The 20,468-nt window shown below is 36.5% G+C and overlaps 1 protein-coding gene across 1 annotated transcript; it reads left to right on the top strand.

Annotated features, from left to right (window-relative positions):
- Positions 1 to 1,484: 1,484 nt before the first annotated feature.
- On the top strand, positions 1,485 to 18,912 carry LOC149818903 (uncharacterized). The gene is made up of 3 exons (XM_089985471.1): positions 1,485 to 1,550; positions 10,243 to 10,399; positions 18,636 to 18,912. The coding sequence occupies exons 1-3, from the start codon at positions 1,548 to 1,550 to the stop codon at positions 18,680 to 18,682; spliced, it is 207 nt and encodes a 68-aa protein (XP_089841597.1). The 5' UTR covers positions 1,485 to 1,547; the 3' UTR covers positions 18,683 to 18,912.
- The last annotated feature ends 1,556 nt before the right edge of the window (positions 18,913 to 20,468 follow it).

The following is a 20,468-nucleotide window of genomic DNA, read 5'->3' as shown; positions in this document are numbered from 1 at the left end:
ATTAATGGTATAAAAAGTTTGATGAAGTTATTGCTTATTTATTCTGCTTTGTTTGTTTAGTATAATTTCACTTTATTGAGTCATTGTATGTCTGACCTTTTGATTTTAATGTTTTTCAAGAAGTGATTAGGATCACATGCGATGGAGGGAGGTTGCGACGATGACTGAATCATACATTTTCCAAACCTTCGATGTTTTGGATTGAGAGCAATTCTAATTATTATAGACTCTGATATTCTTAATTCATTTATTAATTGAACTTTTGTATTTAATTTTGAACAATTATGAACTTTTAAATTTAATTTATGAATATTTTATTTTCAATTCAAAAATTGTGTGGTTATAAATGTATACGAGAAGTAGCATACCAAGTTTTGGTCTTGATAGATTTTTTCATTGTTATTTTGCTAAAATGATTAAAAGTATTTATTTATTTATTTTACTATTTTTAGAATTTTAAAATTAAGATGTTACCGGGCACGTGTCCAACCTGAACCCAAAACTCCCTACCACCCTGACACGATGAAAGAAGGATATAATGGCAGTGCTCATCCTTATCTTTTATACGTCTTTTTTCCTTCTACCCGATGACTCTCTCTATCTCTCTCTCTCTCTCAACCCAACAATCCCTCAAATAGATAGATGTGCTAGGGCTGGTAAACAAACCTAGCTTGGACTGTTCCAGCTTAGCTCGTTAAAGCTATACTCCTCTTTGTCAGCCAATCATAAGTTGGCTCACCTTTTAAAAAATGTTTTTAAATCTTAATAATATATAAAATATATAAATATATGTTTAATTCATGTATAAAATATATATAATATATATTCTATGTATATATGTATGTATAAATATATAATATAAAAGTATATATAAATATATAATATAAAAGTATATATAAATATATAATATAAAAGTATATATAAATATATAATATAAAAGTATATATAAATACAAGTCAAGCCAATCGAGCTTGCTATGTTCAGATCATTTACCTAAATCAGCTAGATGATAGCTTGGGTCACTGAACTCAATTTCTGAGTCAAGCCTAGCCAAATGATAAGCCGTTCATCTCGTTTCCCAGCGCCAACCCTAGAGTTTGTGCCCAGCCTAGTTCAAATTCCTGGCACCGCCACTGACATGAGCCCTGTGTGTTTTCACGGAAAGCCCCGACTTTGACATGCAAACGTGCCCTGATAATCGCAACTCTCTAGCTGAAGACGATTCTTCGATCAAGTGAATTCCATGATTTTGATTACCAAACATGAAAATTGGACAAGGGGGAAGTCCGGGCTACCGGCATTCTTCATCCCTCTCAAAAAAAATTAAGGGGGTGTTTTAGTAATTTCGAAGATGGCCCAACTCAAAGTCAAAATGTCAAACCTCAAAATCGTCTTCCCAGCATATTTAGTTAATTGCGTAGGTAACCCAAAATTTGACCACTATATAAGACGGAACCCTCCTAGTCTTTCACTCTCTCTCTCTCTCTCTGATTTTTCTGAAATTCGACTTGTACCAACGTCTCTTCCACGAAACAAAGCAAGAAAAAATGGTAAATTTCTCATTTCTTACGATTTCTCAGTTTTTCCCTCGAATTCTGTGTGGGGTTGATACCCTAAATATCAAATTGCTATAGGTTTTAATTTTCGATCTTCTCCGAAGAGGAAGTTCGTGTTTTCTTCCCCTTCTTCAGTTCTATCCTTTTCCTTGTTTTTGTTTTCTCTTCGTTGAAGAACTTTTGGGTTGTTCTTGCCTTTTCTGTTCCGCTGATCTTGTAGGTTTTGCCATGGGATTTTGATTCAAAGTAGTCTGGTTCTATCGAATTTGTTCGTTTTTGTTGGGTAGTTTAGGGTTTGGTTGTTGGAGATTTTCTTGCTTTGCTTTAATTTTTGGTGGAAATTTGCTAATGATGGATTGGGTTGTTGTTGGATTTTTCCACAATAGAGAAGAAGAGGCTTCTTTTGATATTTGTGATTCTCGCCCTAACTTCGTCTATAATTAGATAAAAAAAGAAGGGATTTTGGGTGTGTCTGGATATACCCCCTTATCCGGAAATGTTACAATCCAATTTCCCAACTTACCCTGCTTTTCTGGATAAGTGGGTGCACCCAAAGTCCATAGTCCCTCCCTTTGGGTTATATTTGATGTTTGGGGAAACGATGACTTGGTTGGGCCTGATGTCCCTCATGAATTGAGGAAACCCCTCTAACAGTTGGGCCCTGCCAATATATGCACTGTCCAGTACTTGATTCAAAGTTAGACATCATGTCCCTGGGAGGTTTTATGATGCATATTTGTAGCAAACATCACTTGCCCATTTGGTAGTTAAAACGAGTTTGTGTTAATTGTGTACATGGTCTGTTGTCATTGGTGGTTAGAATCATAGTTTGAAACAATGTCACTAATCTCGTTCATGGAAAATCGCGGCAAAAAAAAATCTCACCATAATGCTTCTTATTTTATGCAGTATTCTTGTGGTATTAATCTGTGATCAAACAGTGAAGGATATTTTTTTTCTTTTTCTTTTTTTTGACTTTTTTTTTCTGTGGTCTTAACTCCACTTCAGGCCAGGATTGTGCTGCTTTCTTTGTAATAATTAAAATGGTAAAATGCTTGGCTTTCTTAATCAATCTCTATTCACTTAAATCTTCCTCTTTTATGTGGTTTGAATCTTATGAAAATTTTGGTTTTTGTCAGAAGAATATCAGCATATACAAAATATGCAAATACTGATAAAAGTATAAATAAAAATATAAACAATATAAGAGTATGACAAAGAACTTTTTATCATGTTAACATCATGATAAAAGTGCAATATTTTCAAAGTAGGTGATATTTTGAAAACATCACATTTTTTTATCGGTCTTATAACGGCCTATGAAGATAACATGGTATAGTCGTGACATTTTCAAAATATCAACTTGGTTGGGCTAATTCATAGATCTTTCTAGTAAACTAGTGCAACTTGGTTTGAGCTCTCAAAGGACACGCTGAATTGCACTTTTTATTTGGTCTCTGGGCATAGAAAGAGGTTTGGTGTGAACTGGGAGGCTTATCGTGAACTTTGGAAGACATAAGCGATGGTGGACAAACTTAGAAGATTGCGTGGACGCATGCATGTCTATGGACTTGGCTGAATCACTCAAAATAATAGTTGACTCGCTAGTAATAAGGTGAAAATAATCAGAATAGACAGATGCAACTTTTTTGCAAACTTGAACAATCCAAAAATAATCAATGCTTGATATGGACTCCAAAGTTTTGATCTAATCTCTTGAGCCTTGAGCATGTGATGAATTGCAGTACTGTTATGCAGATTGTTTAGGATCTGAGCCACCTAACCCGATTCCAAGCAAGGCTTGGTTAAGTGCAGATGCCTCATTTTTGAGGTGTTGAATTTCTCAAAATGTATTCTAATTTCTATATTGTTAGGGCCCTGTTTTGATATGTTTTTGTTTATTGCTTAGGTTTGAGACGTTGGGGAAGGTGCAGGTCGGTTTTGGAAGTTAGAACTGTCCCAGTACGCAGACAACACTCACTCGGTAGGTGTGATTTTGAACGTTCGGGTAGATTCGGGTTGTTGGACTGTTCAATGAGGTTCCAAAGGTTCTGTCAAGTTAGGTATACATCTGATATACCACTGGGAATACCAACAAGGGGCTGAACCAGCATATCCATATTTGGGGAGCAACACCACATCGGAATTTCGAGTTAGTCATCACCTCAGGTTAGCACCTAGGGGCTAGAAGGCCTTGGGCCCTTGCAACGATTCAACACGCCTTCTCGAGAGAGCTTGGGCTCATGTGTATCACGGAGAGAAGAGAGAGAAACGTAACCTGAGAGGGAGAAGAGAGAGAAGAGAGAAAAAAAGAAAGACATTTATAGAGAGACACTTTGAAATGCAAGATTTAATTCATTTAATCATTCAATTCCTTAATCATAAGGAGATTCTCAAGCCTCTATTTATAGATTTGAGGCCCGGGGTAGAATCTATTTTTAATTCATAAAATTAAGCTTACCCATAAAATCAAAACACCTTCTAGTTGCCAAAAAAGGAGTCTTAAGTGGCATCAAGAATTAAACTAGAAAGAGGAGTCTAGAGTCCTATCTTGACAGGACTCTTTTTTAAACTTAGTTTTCTAAAATCATAAAATAATAAAATATGCAAAATTGGACTCTAAGTAAGAGACATTTTGGAGAGGGGCTAGACGCCCTCCCTTGTGGGCCCTATTGGCTTGCTCTCCTTCGTTTTGGTGTTGACACATATCACGTGCTGGAGATGCCATCTCAATTCCGAAAACTCTGTAGGAAGCTGCCACTTGTCTTGAGCAGGGACCACTCCTGATCTGCCACCTAAGCTGCCATATCAGCATGTGTGGCTTCCATGCTGATTGGACTATCCACCTCAGCACTGGATTTGGGGCACCATCTGGATCTGAATCGTTGGCTGAATCTAGATCTCTTCTTGAGTCTAGAGCTCTAGTTGGATTTGGGTTAGGAACTACTGCTGGACCTTGATCCTTATAGACCCGACCTACTTATTTAAAATTAAATGAATCAAATACTAACATCCAAACCCAAAGACTCGTTATACCTGCTCCATTGGAGCAAAAATTCAAAACATTAAATCTTACTAAAAAAAACACAAGTAAATTTGGGTCAATTTTGAACCGTAACAGATCACTACGCTCTACACTACTTTGCCTCCAAAATGGGAGAAGCCACAACCCAATTGATTGGCTGCTCCACCCGGATCAAATATGTAAACTTGGTCCTTGCCAAACACCTTAGCTACATAGTTCATCATTACCATCGAGAAGTCCCACTTGATAGACTTCAAAGATGGGAAGCTGGTATAGATCAACCACAAGAGTCACTACTTGTAGATTCATGATCACATCCAGGCATACCTCAATACCTTTGTGTCTTGTTCGGCATGATGGCAAACTTCACCACTCTGATTTCCAACGTGAAGGTCTGTGGAGCCTCCATAAACTCATCTAACATTGTATCCATGAGGTTTAGGTGGGGTTAGGTAGTTTTCCATTGGAAACAAGACCATATAGGTTTAGTTGGCCACACTCACGAGCAATCAGGTTGTGGTGGAAAATTCGCATCTTCGGATATGGGCCACTAACATTTCTAAAAATTGGTTAGTATTTGGTTAACACCTATACATGCTCATGGACCAAATTTCAGACTGGAATTCAAAGGATATTGGGAGATATGAATTTATGAATGGGGACCAATATGTATTCCACAAACTAGAACTTAAGGTGAGGATCCAACACCACAAGTGCCAAAAATTCATTTATTTTATTCCAATACTTATCAATTTTTTTCTTCATTGTACAAGCTACAACCTCAAAAATGTCATTATCTGAAATACTAGAACATTCACGTTCCAAATGGGTGTGCAACTTTCATATTTCATGAAGAAAAAAATGAGTTGTGTCTAATGCTTGATTTCCGAAACAAGTGTAATATGCTAAAATATTTTTAAAAAATTGCAAAGCTTTTCAACCACATCCCATGCATAAAAAGATGAAAAATCCTTAAATTCAGAAGAATCTTTATACTTCAACTACATGAATACTTCTTTATATTGCATAACACGTTCTAACATAAAAAGAAATGGAATTCCATCTAGTCTCAACATCATAACCTAATTTCCTTGTTATGGGATTCTTTGCCTTCTCTGCAACTTCTTTAAATGAAATCCATCATTTTTCTTACCCCTTATAATGCTTAACAATAGTACAAAACTCTTCAACTATGTGCTTTACTTCTTTCAAACTATCTTTGACAATGAGATTAATAATCTGAGCAGTTAAGCGAATATGAAATCATTTTTCCTTCAAACAAATCAAACCTTTACCTCCTATTGTCTCTTTCATATTTCATGAAAAAAAATGAGTTGTCTAATGCTTGATTCCCGAAACAAGTGTAATATGATAAAATATTTCTAAAAAATTGCAAAGCTTTTCAACCACATCCCATGCATAAAAAGATGAAAAATCCTTAAATTCAGAAGAATCTTTATACTTCAACCACATGAATACTTCTTTATATTGTATAACACGTTCTAACATATAAAGATATGGAATTCCATCTAGTCTCAACATGATAACCTAATTTCCTTGTTATGGACTTTGCCTTCTCTGCAACTTCTTTAAATGAAATTCATCATTTTTCTTACCCCTTATAATGCTTAACAATAGTACAAAACTTTTCAACTATGTGCTTTACTTCTTTCAAACTATCTTTGACAATGAGATTAATAATATGAGCAGTTAAACGAATATGAAATCATTTTTCCTTCAAACAAATCAAACCTTTACCTCCTATTGTCTCTTTCAAATCCACTGCAATACAATCATTCACACTTGCATTGTCTACAATTAAACTCATTAACTTTGATTCAATGCTCCAATCTATGAAAGATTCTTTCAAAGATAGTGTCATGTTAACTGCAGTGTAGTGGTGGAATTTGAGGAAAACTTAAAATCATATTTTGCAACATCCAATTATCAATAAAATGTTTAGTCAAGCATAAATAATTCATAGTCTGACCAAATCTCCAAGTGTTATGAGTGACTCTTTAAGCATTTGCTTGGATGAATCCCTTCAACTTCTCCTTTTCAAAGTCATATATTTTCAATATTTCTCTTGTAATGGTTCTTCAAAAAATAAAAACATAACACTTAAAGAAAGTTCATTTATAATAATAACAGTAGCATATAATTTTCTATTACGCTCCATGCTAAATTTAAAAGTTATCGACAATGCTCTGGAGAGTTAAAGTTTTTGTTGGCTTGCTTCTTGTTATTTAGCCAATTTATTCTCGCAAGACTCTAAATGCCTTCTTATATGACTGGTATCGTTTACACTAACAACACTAAGATTTTTGTTACAAATAGGGTCCTTAGCTATTACATTTCCCTTTTCATCAAAGTCCTCTACACAAATTTTCCATGCTTTTGAAGTTCTGCTTTTTGATGCATTTGGTTTGCTAGAGCTGCCAACAACTACACTAACAACTTAATCGATTTCTCTACGTCAAAATAAACAATCAAAGTATATTAACTAAGTTAACATACATTTACACCACCACAGGGCTCATGGAGACAATGCACGAGAAGCATTAAATACCGTAGTGAAGCCCTCTTGGCTCCTCCACCCCCAAACACATGCTCACAAAAAGATGCATGAAGATAAATGTCTCAAACATGCATACAGTGTTGTTAAAAACGCCCCTCAAGGCACAAAAAGTGTGCCTCGCCTCGAGGCGAGGGCCTTTTCGCCTTGAGGCGCACTTAAAAATCGCAAAATCGCAAAAGCGTACGCCTCATGCGCCTTGAGGCGTACGCCTTGAGGCGAGGCGCGCCTCAAAGTGAGGCGCACATTAAGAAATCGGATGGCCCGAACCCGAGTTCGACCCGGATCCGGGCCCGTATTCTCAAAAGATCGAGAACCTGTGTCTTTAAAAAAGACACAGGCGCTTCGGGGCGAGGGAAAGCCCTCGCCCCTTCTCTCTCCACTCCGTCCCCTCTCGTCCCCCGCCACTGCTGTCGCCGTCGGCCACCACTTGCCGCCGACCACCCGCTGACTAAGGCGAAGAGTTGTTACCTTGATTTCCAGGATGGTATAAGCCTGGTAACAGAGAGAAGCCAGCTGAGCCAAAGTCTTTGTTTCCTCCAACGTGGCTCGAACGAGGAACATCGAGAACGACTCCGCGTCGTGCTCGTCATCGGCTGGTCCGCCCTCCAACTCCGCATCCGAACCCACGCAACAACATCCATCATGACAGGAATCTCCTCCATTGTGCGCCTCCGCATTTTCTTCAACAACAGACCACCCCTTCCTTCTATCCTTAGTCTCTCCCTCCATCACCTCCTCCTCAGCTCCAGCAACCTCTCAATCCAATTCACCCTCTCCGGCCTCTTCCTCGCCTCCGGCACCTCCTCCGCATCTGCGATCCCTTCCTCAGGCTTCTCTACGAATAACCGAACCGTGTTGGTGAGAACCGAACCGACAATATGGAGCGGGAGGAACCCTAGCGATCTCAGCGAGGTGGACGAGCTTTTCAAGTGGGTCTTGCTCGGCGAAGGCGATGATGCCCAGTTGTTGGTAGCCGGCGAGGAGTGTATCTGGGGATCGGAGATGGATCTTCGCATCTTGCAATGGTCTGTCATGCCTTTGCCCAAAATGACGGGGTTAGGGATGGTGACCGCCATTGCTGGGGTATGAGGGGAGGGCAATCGGAGATCCCCAAGAAGACACCACAAGGATCAATGGTCGATATGGCCTCCCCTCCTTTATCGTTCACTTTAATTTGTTTTTCCACTTCATCCTGCAGAGGAAAGAAAAGGAAGGGAGCGGAGGACCAAGTTTGGTTAAACAATAAACACAATGAGAGCTACCGTTTTTTCTTTTAATGTGTGTGTGTATAGTGGATCCGATTATAGTTTGACCAATGGGCCTGGCTTTGCTGGAAACTACTGAGGTCGTTCGGGGTATAAGAGACAAAATCCAGAGAGGTTCGCTCGGACTTCGCCTCTTTGAAGAACAACGTTTTTTTAGCTGGATTGGTTGGGAAGGTTGTTGCAGGAAATGTGGTTTATGAAAAACAAAACAGCTTTGAAAATAACGCACGTCTGTTGCATGGGTATATGAAGTAAGGAGCGCTTTTAGGTGAGGCTAATTTCGTCATATTGGTCAGAGTTTCTGGATCCTGGAAAAATAAACAGCTTTTATAGTTTTTTTTTAAGTTAAATTTTTTTTTGAGGCTTACGCTTTGCGCCTCGAGGCTTACGCCTCACCTCAGATTTTGGTGGAGCGCCTCGCTACACCTCAACGCTTTTAACAACACTGCATGCATATCAAGGAAGTGATAAACCTAAAAACAGCATACCCGCTACCACTAGACCCATGTAGACTTGGATCAAGTAGTTGAAACTTGAAAAATAATGCACCACAACATCATATGCATAAAAAAACCTAAAAACAGCATACTCACTATACTCGTGCAGATCGTGGTTGCAGGAGAGACCACAACAACCGCAGCCTGTGGGTGGGAGGGGAAGGGGCAAAGGGCGCTGTAAAAGTGAAACCCTATGTGAAAACTGAAAACAAAAACATAAAACCAAATAAGTAAATAATGGGCTGGACCGGGCCATCCTGCTTTGGGCTGAACTAGGGCCAAATTTACTAGCCCAGGCCCGACCCAGCGCCCACCTCTAAGTGGTGGTAATGGTGGCAATGACTGATAAATAGAGTGATGGTGGCAGTGGATTGGTGGTGGTGATGGTTGTGGTGGATTGGTGGTGGTGGCAATGGTGGATGGTAATGGTGGTGATGACATAGTGATGGTGGCAGTGGTGGTGGTGGTGGTGATAGTAATGGTGATGGTGGTGGTGGTGGTGATGGTGGTAGTAATGGTGATGGGGGTGGAATGGAAGAAAGTAAGCACTTACGAAAGAAATAAGTAGGTCTCCCCCTACTTCTGAAAAAAGGGTGAAGTTTATAAACTGTCGTTAAAAAATAGAAGTGAATGATCCACACACCAAAAAATACTACTTAAAATGAGCATAAATGGCAAGGAACAGTTTATAAAGTGATCCAAACAGGGGGTAGGTGTTAGTATTGCATTTGCTCCATTCAGTGGAATGCGTAAAGGTGTTATGAGTCCTGGAGACATTATTGAATATTTATAAATCATGATGATTTGTATTTGGCATCTTCAACTTTTTGTTTGCATCCAGCTACTTCCATGTTCCAAAGGCTAATACATAAGCATCTATGTCACATGGGTGCGGGTGCGGGGATGCGACACTTCCAAAAAACCCGGGTGTGGGGGTGCGGCAAAATAAATAAATAAATAAATAAATAAATATATATATATATATATATATAAAGTCCAAAAGTTGGACATAAATGACCCTGGGTGCGTTGACTACACCTAGGGTCAGGTTGACTGCATTGGGTGCGGGTGCGGCACCTAGTTGGCGAATCCCTGTGACATATATTAAAAAAAAATTCTTGGCAAAACATTTTTTTTAAGTCCAAAAAATTGGACCAAAATGACCCTGGGTGCGTTGACCGCACCCAGGGTCGGGTTGACTGCACCTGGTGCCGCACCCGTGTCGCGTCGATGCGGGTGCGGCACCCTGCTAGTTGAATCCCTGTGACATAGATAAGTATTTATGATATATTGCCTGAATCATACTGTCTTATGTTCGCAGACAACCTCAAAGCGTCTTGCTGACAGGAAGGTAGCAAAGTTTCAGAAGAACATCACTAAAAGAGGTTCAGTTCCTGAATCAGTTACGAAGAAAGGATATGACTACCCTGTGGGCCCAATTGTGCTCGGTTTCTTTGTGTTTGTTGTTATTGGATCATGTATGCTATCTCTTCCTTTAGACATTTGCTAATTATTGCTAGGAACTTCTATTATTTTTCCTCAGAAGCTTCATTAGTTAGCTGTTGAGACAATATAGCAAACAAAAATTAGAATAATAATGAAGAGAAGATATGAAAGGCAAGTACAGAATATACATAAAGATTACAAGGCAGAAATTTATAGGTTACCTGTTTGAGAAATATCTTATGAGCCAATGGTCACGTTAATTCTGCCTACAAGGGAATATTTGGTTCAGATATTGAAATTAGTGCATTTTATCACCACATTTCAACAAAAAGTGGCTCTGTGAAACATAGGTTGGTCCATCATGTACCTCGGTTGTGGTTTAAAAGCTTGTGGCTAGCATATATTTCATTTGTCATTTTGCTTGTTCGAATTTAAAACTTCAAGTTCATTTCAATATCACAAATCTTGTTCTCAAGAAAGTCCCCACAAGGAAAATCTCACAATAAATTAAATATTTTTGTTTTGGGGGAATTCTTCAGAAATTATTAGTATATTAAAATATAATATATAAAATTGTGAGGAAAATATAAACATATAAAAACATAATAAAAGTGTTTTTATTGCAGTAATAGCAGGATAAAATGTGATATTTCCACAATAGGTGATATTTTCCAAATGGGCATTAAAAGTCACAAATTATCATGGTCTTTTCCGGGAATGTGCCAGCCTTCAAAATTATCACGATAAAATCAATTGCAGTATTTTCAAAATGTGACCAATATATGTGACAGTTTTCGTTTCTTTCCATTTTGACATTTATTAAGGTTATAAAAACAAAATAAGAAAATTAAAATTGACACCAATAATAACCTGGAGGAAATTCATTTATGCTCGATCATAGCTTGCTCCTGTTACCATGTTTCACTGATTTCAACTTGAGACCCCTTAATGGTTTTGTTTCTTCATTATTTTTTATATATAACTTGAATGCCAACTTCTTAATTGCAGTTCTATCTAAAAGGGAATAAAAAGAAAAAGAAAAATAATAATTTAACATGTATCATAAGCAGATTTATTAACAAAGTCCTCTAAAAATTTCCGCATCTCTATTTATTTCAAACATAATCCAAAACCTGTCCCTTTATTGAAATTTTATTTGTTCTAAATAACTGCAAATAGAAAAAAGAAGAAGAATTTGATTAACACCACTTCTGTTCCTTTTTCATTATCTGATAGAGAGAGGATTGAAAAGTTAGATCTTCAAAAATGGATGTGAGCGATGCTATATTTTCTTTTAGAAAGGGAAACAAACTCACCATGTTTCAGGTGTGGGTAAGGGTATTTGGACGAGATTCATGTGTGGAACATGTTGGCTTCATGTGAGAGGTACTCATGATATGGAATATGTTGGATTCATGTGTTATAGATTGTGTCACGAAATATGTAAAAAAACAAAAGCAAGAATCACGAAGGGCTTATGATAACACAACCACAATGTGCAGATGCACAAGTTCACCATGGGATAATACAAGGTGTCAACATAGGTAATACAAACAATCACTAAGGGAAATACCATTAAAGCACAAAAGCAAGAATAAAATAAATAACATTATATTCATGATATACTCACAAAGTGAGTTAGAATGCTTTAGAAGAGCATTGGAGAACAAGAGGGGGTTCACCCCTATTTATACACAAGTGGTAATCTCAAATAGAGCTGTTGGACTGTTCGAACATCTCTATTGACTAGTGAACTCTATATTGACTAGTCCAAAAAAACCCAACAACTCTATTTGGTCTTTCACTAAATAATCCATATAAAAATAGAAAAGGACAAAAAGAAAAAAATAAAGTAAAAGAACTAAAGTACCCCTAATGGGCACAACCTATTACAATGTTGTGAAATAACAAAAATACCCTTAGAGGTATTACCTATTACATCATTATAAATAAAATATATATGTATATATATGTACAATATGAAAAAATATATATATATATATATATATATATATATATATATATATATATATATATATATATATATATATATATATATATATATATATATACAACTTAACACTCCCCCTTAAACTTACTGTGTGATATATCAAAAGTTTGGAAATACAAAAAAGAATCAATGGGGAGAATCCAAGTCTTTAAGTGTCTTCATTGAGAGTCTCTATCTTTATGATGCATTAGAGAATTTTGCCAATATAAGTCTTTGAATGTCTTCATTGGTGATCATCCCCAAATGCCTTCATCGGTTATCTCCGTCTTCATGATATGATGTATCAAAGATATTCCTTTCTCAATCCATCGCATCTTTAAGAACTTTCAGAGATAACAAAACACATTCCAACTACACATAAAGAAGATAGTTTAACCAAATAGTTATATAGTTTAAAAAAAAACTAGTATGTATATTTTGAATAAGAATAACACTCGAGTAGAACAAAGTAATAATTTTAAGATTTTTAGAAACATTAGTAACAATTCAAGCAAGATAAGAGCATACCTTAGATATAAAATTTATAAAAACAATTTTAGACAAGCATAAGCACATAATCAACATATTTTTCAAGAAAACATAAATATTGATTACAAGAGAATTTAATCACACCCACAAATCCATTGATGAAACAACCTTCTGTTAGATCCAAACTATAAGCCGACAATCTAAACTGACAAAAAATTGAGGTGCACACAACTCACCCCAACAAACAACTTTGGTTTAACAAGGCCAAAAATAAACGTGGCATCATATAAAAATCGGTGATGGACAAAACAAATGCTATAAGGAGGCAATACATACTCACGAAAATCAATTTTCAAATAAGTGAGTTCATATATAAGAACCAATTTGAAGAAAACAAAGTTTCAAATCAAATCCAATAAAGGTAGATGAAAACTTTAGAATGAGTATAGTGTAATCATATGCACAACAAGATATCAAATGATGCAATCATATGCATGGTCAATATAAGCAAGTCTACTATGAGACGACAATGACATACAACATTAAAGATGACCAAAAACATATATAGAGATTTTTAATGAACCATTTGGAAAACCAAGAGTATACATAAGTATAACTAATCATGGATACTCACAAAGAGATCAAAATTCATGTATATGCAATAATCTAATAACTTTAAAGCCACAAAAAATTATGAAGAAACACATAAGATATGCATATGAACACCATGATTTCACATAAGATACTAATATACCCAAAATATATTTTGACTTATTATGCTTATGCAAGAGCCAATAAAACAATAGCTTAAAAAAAAGATTTTAAAGATAAAACTCTAGTTTCAATTTAATTTGAGACCATAAAATAATATCCAAAATGTCTATTTTTTCAACCCAAAATACCAAAAACAATTTTGAAATGACACATAAAACATGCATAGACATATGTCCACAACACATAAATATGAAGATGATATGCCGATAGAGCAATCTCATGAGAGCATACAAAACATCCATGGCATGACTAATGAACTTAAAATCCTGGTGGCTTAAGATATAAAACGTACATGAATTTAAAAATTCTTAATGAGCACATCTCAATGAAAGCACCAAATAGAATTCAAAGAACATGCTTTGACACTTGCATAAAGTCACCAATAATCATAATGGTGTCTAAGAAACCCAAAATAAATAATATATATATATACATACACGAGATCATAAAATTATAGATTTTTTGTATTAAAAATAATAATAACATGGAGAACTTACTATAAGGAGCTCAAGAGTAAACTACTTATGGGTTAATGTAGAAAAAAAAACAAACACAACAGTCATTAAAATAATATTTCATTAAAGGACATTTCACAAAACTCTAATTCCAATTGATTCAAAAAACATATTTTATACACCCAAGAAATAACCATAATATTTTAAACAATTTTTGAAAAAGAAAAAAAGAAAATATATATTATAAATACTTTTTTTTTAATTAAACAAGAGATACATACCAAAATACGACAAGCCATATATATCAATATAAAATTTTCTTTCGAAGCACGAACTCGAACAAGATACCAAGATCAAGAATCCCTCTGATACCATGTCACGAAATATGCGAAAAAACAAAAGTAAGAACCACAAAGGGCTTACGATAACACAAACACAACGTTCACATGCACAAGTCTACCATGGGATAATACAAGGTGCCAACATAGGCAATACGAACCAGAGTTACCGGAAGCGCAAAACATTGCACTTTCGAAACATGTTGGAAAGCGCACCAAAAAAAAATGAGAAGCACACTTCTCAATTTAGGGGAAGCGGTCGCTTCTCCCTTTTTTTCATCTTTTTGTATTTTTATTTGTTTAGTTATCTCTTTTTTCGCTTCCCCCTCGCTTCCTAGTTCACTTCCGGTTCACTTCCTAGGTCGGTTCCAAGATGATTCCTGGTTCGCTTCTAAGTCGTCCCACGCTTTCCGCTTCCTAAAATTTTCAAAGTGCCTTGCTTCCCGCTTCCGATTTATGTATTGCTTTCTTTTCCTACTTCCTCGACCGACAACTCTGATACGAACAACCACTAAGGGCAATGCCATGCATTAAAGCACAAAAACAAAAATAAAATAGATAACATTATATTCATAACATACTCATGGATCATGCATATAGTGTATCACCTAGTTCACAATATACGAGATATCTGGATGGGTAAAGGTTAAATACTGAAGGGCTTCCACTATGCTTCTATATAATTGGGATCTTTGAATGCCTTTCCTTCATTCGCTTTTAGCCTTTGATTTATAGGAATAAGAGTAGAGACAGGTCTACAATCTTTCATTCCACTTTTCTTAAGTCCAAAGTATATTTCTGTTGTGAAATAAACATCCTTTTACTATTCCGATAAACTTGTATTCCCAGAAAATATTTCAAATCTTGAAAATCCTTCATCTTAATTTTTTTCTGTATATAGCTGTTCAAATCATTTATATGGTTCAAACATGTCTCGGTTATCACAATATCGACCACATATATCAATACTATGGTAATGCCATGATTCTCGACACTAATGAAGAAGGAATGGCCAATCTGACTTTGAAAACGATAGGCCCAAACTTCATTAGATAACCTTTTGAAACCAAGCCCTTGAAGCCTGTTTTAGTCCATATAAGAGATGCTTTAATCTACACACTTTCTGAACAGGTTCTCCTTATGCATATCTTGGTGTATAGACTTCTTCTTTGAGGTCTTCACGTAGGAAAGCATTTTTGACATCCATTTGAAACAATCGTAGCCAAAGACAATACAAGTTGAATAGGTCCCATTTTGATCATAGGACTATAAGTCTTTCATATGAAGACCATACTCTTGAGTATATCCTTTTGATACTAGACACACTTATCTTTTAATGCTCCTGTAAGCCTTATGCTTAATTTTATAAACCCACTTACATCTTATTACATTTTTGTCAAAGGGCTTGTATACTATGTTCCACATGTTGCAGATGTGCAAGGCACTCATTTCTTCATTCATTGCCTCTATCTACCTGTAATATGTACCTGATTCTATAAAGCTGACAGGATCTTGCACTAGCTGGACTGCGTTAAAATATGTTTGGAATTCTACACTAAAGGTATCATATGACACCTATCTATCAACGGGATGTCTCTCTTTGTTGGATTTACATAGTACTGGTCCTGATGATTGAATAACCTCATGTGATTTTGATGTTTGAACAATATCATGGGAACCATAGTTGGAGCATATTGTGGAGCGTTCAGAGGTTCAATATTTCCTTTAGGCTTGTCTTGTTCAGGAACCACATTCCTAAATCCTTTTCTCTAATAAACCTCACCATCTTATCTTGCCTTTTGCTTCCCTTCATTTCTTGTTGTTGAGCTATTATTTTGGCCCTTGGCATACTTCTCTATGTATCATCCTTTCTGACTTCTTCACGGCATATTTGTCCTGATTGCTCATCATGCATATTACATGGGCCATGAAGACATTGCAATAGAGATGGACACATCCACAAGTCCATATCGTCCGTAGATACTGTTATCTTGATATTTTCGAAATTCTTCCTGTTTCTGATTTTCAGTAATGTTGAAATTATTTTTTTAAAAAACATGTGATATGGTGATACACCTCTTTTGTAGGATTCCAACATCTATATCCTTTGTATCCATCAACATAACCCACAAATCTAAATAGTTGAGCCTTGGGAGCAAATTTGTTTCTTTGAGAATCATCAATGTGCAATAGCACACAACCCCACACCTTTAACTCTTCAATTTGTGGGTGTTTGCCATATAAAGTATAATAAGGGGAATTATTCTGAAGAATTTTCATGGATAGACGGTTAATGATGTAAACTGCAGAATGCTTCTATCCATAGCCCAAACAGTGTTCCACTCATATGCTTCATACTATAAGCACTCACAATAATGTTCATGTATTTTGGCTCTGCGACTCCGTTTTGTTGAGGAGTATGCGGTTAGGATTTTCTATGATAAATCCCGTGGCTCAATAGATATTCTCTAAATTTATGTGAGCAAAATTCTCCTCCCCCATCACTTTAGAGATTGATAATAGGAAAGCCCAAATTGACTCTTAACGTACATGTGGAAATTATGAAATAGATTAAAGACTTCTAATTGTTGCCTCGTGAAAAAGATCCAAGTAAAACCTACTATAATCATCACAAAATGAAACATAGTATTTATTGGCTGAAAATGAATTAACAGGTACAGATCCCTAGACATCTAGATGAACAGTTTCAAAATAAAAGGAAGCTCTTTTACTGGCAGGATTAAAGGGCAATTTATGACTTTTACATATTTGACAACTCTTGACATAAGATTCAGTCATCAACTCTTTATTGTATGACATTTTGGACAAAAGACCTTTATTAAACAAAGACTGAAATATGGGAGAACGATAATGATCCAATCGATGATTATACATATCAACTAATATTCGACTTGACCTTGGGGACCACTAATTCTGATTTTGAAGATCGTCTAGAAATAGTCTGTGACAGGTAATTACTACAAGCTTCCTTGATGACGTAGAAACTACCATGTCTCATCCCTTTGGTGTATGTTTTGTTCGTATGAAGGCCCTTTACAACTACATAACAATTAATTTGATGACATAACTAAGAGATAGATCAAATTTCTTTTTATACTGGGGACAATAAAGGTACTAGATAAGGACAAATAACCTACACTAGAACAAATTTGGGCATTTCCTACATGCGTGATAGAATGAGATGTCCCATCTCTAGTAACTATTCTACCATGACTTTCATACACCTTAAGTTTAGAAACCTTACCCACATTTCTTGTGACATGTTTGCCTGCTCTTCCCTCATTAGATGACTGTTGATCTATCTTTAAATTTTGAAAAGTTGCAGCAAGGATCTCATTACTTGCCTGCTGCTGTCCATTGTTATCCTGGGTCAGTGTATAATTGACATTATGTTGCGCATTCTTTTTGGCACTTGCAGTAGCTCCATAGGATGGCAAATCCCAACAGTCTGAAGCACTGTGGCCCCTCTTTTTGCATAGCTGTCCGAAAAATCTGGATTGCAATAATGCTCATGATGACAAATTCTGTGCTCTTACTAAACCTACTGAAGATCCTCCTGATTCATAGACTCATGAATCAGCAAGCAACGATACTCAAGTCTTAAACCTGACTCTTTTTTATTGCTGTGTGAACTTGTAAGACTTTTAATACCATCACATTTTTCTGTTGCCTGTTACTGCATAACTTGATCTCCAGCCGTCATCTTTACACTCTCGTCCTTTGCCACCATGGACATCTGGTATACCTTCCAGTGCCTCGAAATCAATTGCATGTAAAGAGTTGTTCAGTTGATGTGACATTGTATAAAAATAAATGACAAACTCTCCTGTTAATGCTAACTCGTATGCTTCGCAGTTTAGAATTAATTAGTTCTTTGGTACATAAACATCTTTATATCTACATGCTTGTTAATATTCGTTTGACTGAAAATAACGTGGTATGTCTGTCATCTAGCTCATCCAAGTCCATTTTTTGTGGTTGCAACATGATCTCTCTCTCTCTCTCTCAAAATTATGGGTTTTAGTTGTTGATCTCCATCGTGATTTACTGCCACTGCACATACAATTAGATTATGAGGTGGGAAAGTATCTAGCTTGAAACAGTAATGGTAAATTGGCATGTTTGGTTGGTATATGTAAATTAATTACGGTGGAAGTTCCTTTCTGATGGTTCTGTTTTTTTTTTTACTATTTATTGGCAGCATTGTTTCAGATTATCAGGACAGCAACAAGTGGAGCTGTGGCTTGAATTGTAGCTTTTGATAGAAATGGGTGAACTTGAAGATAATTCCAAAGGTCCTATTTTCTTAGGCATACAGGACAAGAAACATGATCATGTTATTTTAATTATGCTTGTGCCTTACAATATAAAATCTACCCTTTCTTTTACTTGTTAGTTTCGATCCTTTAATCTTCTCCTGTTGTGAAGTTTTTAACTACTGTTTCTTGGTAAATTCTGAAGTTACATTTGTCCTTGAATATACCATAGCTTGTTGAAACGTCCAACTACTAGAAATACCAAAGGAAAGAAATATTAACATAGCTACTAAAGCATTCAAAGCTGGACACAGATTATGATTAGGACTCATAAAATTAGCTGGCTTAGTGATGTTTGATATCAATTGATTGATTCTGTGGATCAGCTTTTATGCAAATCTAGGATTTATTTGGGCTTCCAGTTCATTGTATCAACTTGATGTGCTTCAAAACCCAAAGCAACAAAATTTTCACAAAGTCCCCATTGCAGAGAAGGTTAACCAATCTTCAACCATGAAATTGACTAGTATTGAATATGTTAGAAAAAGAATTGCATTTCCATATAGTCAGTCTGCAGTTCATGAAAAAATCTTGCTACTGATTATGTAAGTGTTGTTTTTTTTTTTCGAATTTATAACCCGAAGAAACCACATCCGTCACGAAGACCTGGTCGTGCTGGCTCAACCTGCCATACCTACGGTCATCGTGCCGGCATTGGCTTGCGCAGAGGGGCGACACCCATGAGAATCGAACCTTGACTGCCCGCCTAAGCAGCCAAGGCCCCACCCCTCTATGCCAACCCCCCTTGGGGCTATGAAGTGTTGGTTGGTATGCTCTTTTTGTAATTACATCATCATCCAAGTCTTGCATTTGCCCGTGCAATATCATTTGATCCTGAGGTGGTATTCACATGCACACCCTTTCCGGAAAAGTGGGATAAGTTGGTCTGTTGCTGGAAAGCGGAAGAAGTTGAAGAATATGTATCGCCCCTTCACACAATAATATACCGACGCAATCTTTGAGGTTCACTGGCTAATTGGATATGTCAAAATCGGCTCTTGAAAGAAGCAGTATGCTGAATTTCATGTTAGCAGCTTTATCTTTTAAATCTTTCCTATCATGTCGGCCTATTAATGTGACGTGAGGTCATAAACGGACTATGATTCCATATAACAGCCAGGATATGTCATCTGTTTCAAAGTGATAACAGATGTGCTGCATGCCATGAAATAACTGGTACTGTATTATATGTTCTGTTCGTATCACTGTGCTCTTCGTTCTATCATCAGCATCTCCTGTTCATGCTTGTCCCGGTTTACTTACTAGTTCTGGTATATATGGGTGGGATGTATCATTTTACATTTGCACTTCTTTTTATATAAAAAAAAGGGTTACATCGCGATCCAACGTTCATATTCCTTTATCAGATTTGGGTAGGATGTTAACATCCTATTCACCTGGACCAGATCTTCGTTCAAACCTAGCTACAAATCTTTTCCCGGTAAAGAAGCTGAATGAACTGGGGCATTCAAGCTCAGCCCGTTCTTGTGGGAAGCTAGCCGAAGCTTTGAGCTCATGGTGTGCCCCAGTTAAAGGAGCTGAGCTCGAGCTAGCTCGTTTATATATATATATATATATATATATATATATATATATATATATATATATATATATATATATATATATATATATATATATATATATAGGGGTGGCAATCGTGTCGGGTTGGCGGGTCGACCCGATGGGTTGGCGGGTCAGCATACCTCAACCCGAACCCG

This window comes from Nuphar pumila, chromosome 13 (genome assembly GCF_984573655.1).
Source record: "Nuphar pumila chromosome 13, dmNupPumi1.hap1.1, whole genome shotgun sequence".
In the NCBI taxonomy this organism is placed as follows: Eukaryota; Viridiplantae; Streptophyta; class Magnoliopsida; order Nymphaeales; family Nymphaeaceae; genus Nuphar; species Nuphar pumila.
The sequence above is the reverse complement of the archived record's forward strand: the minus strand, read 5'-3'. Positions and strand labels throughout refer to the sequence as shown.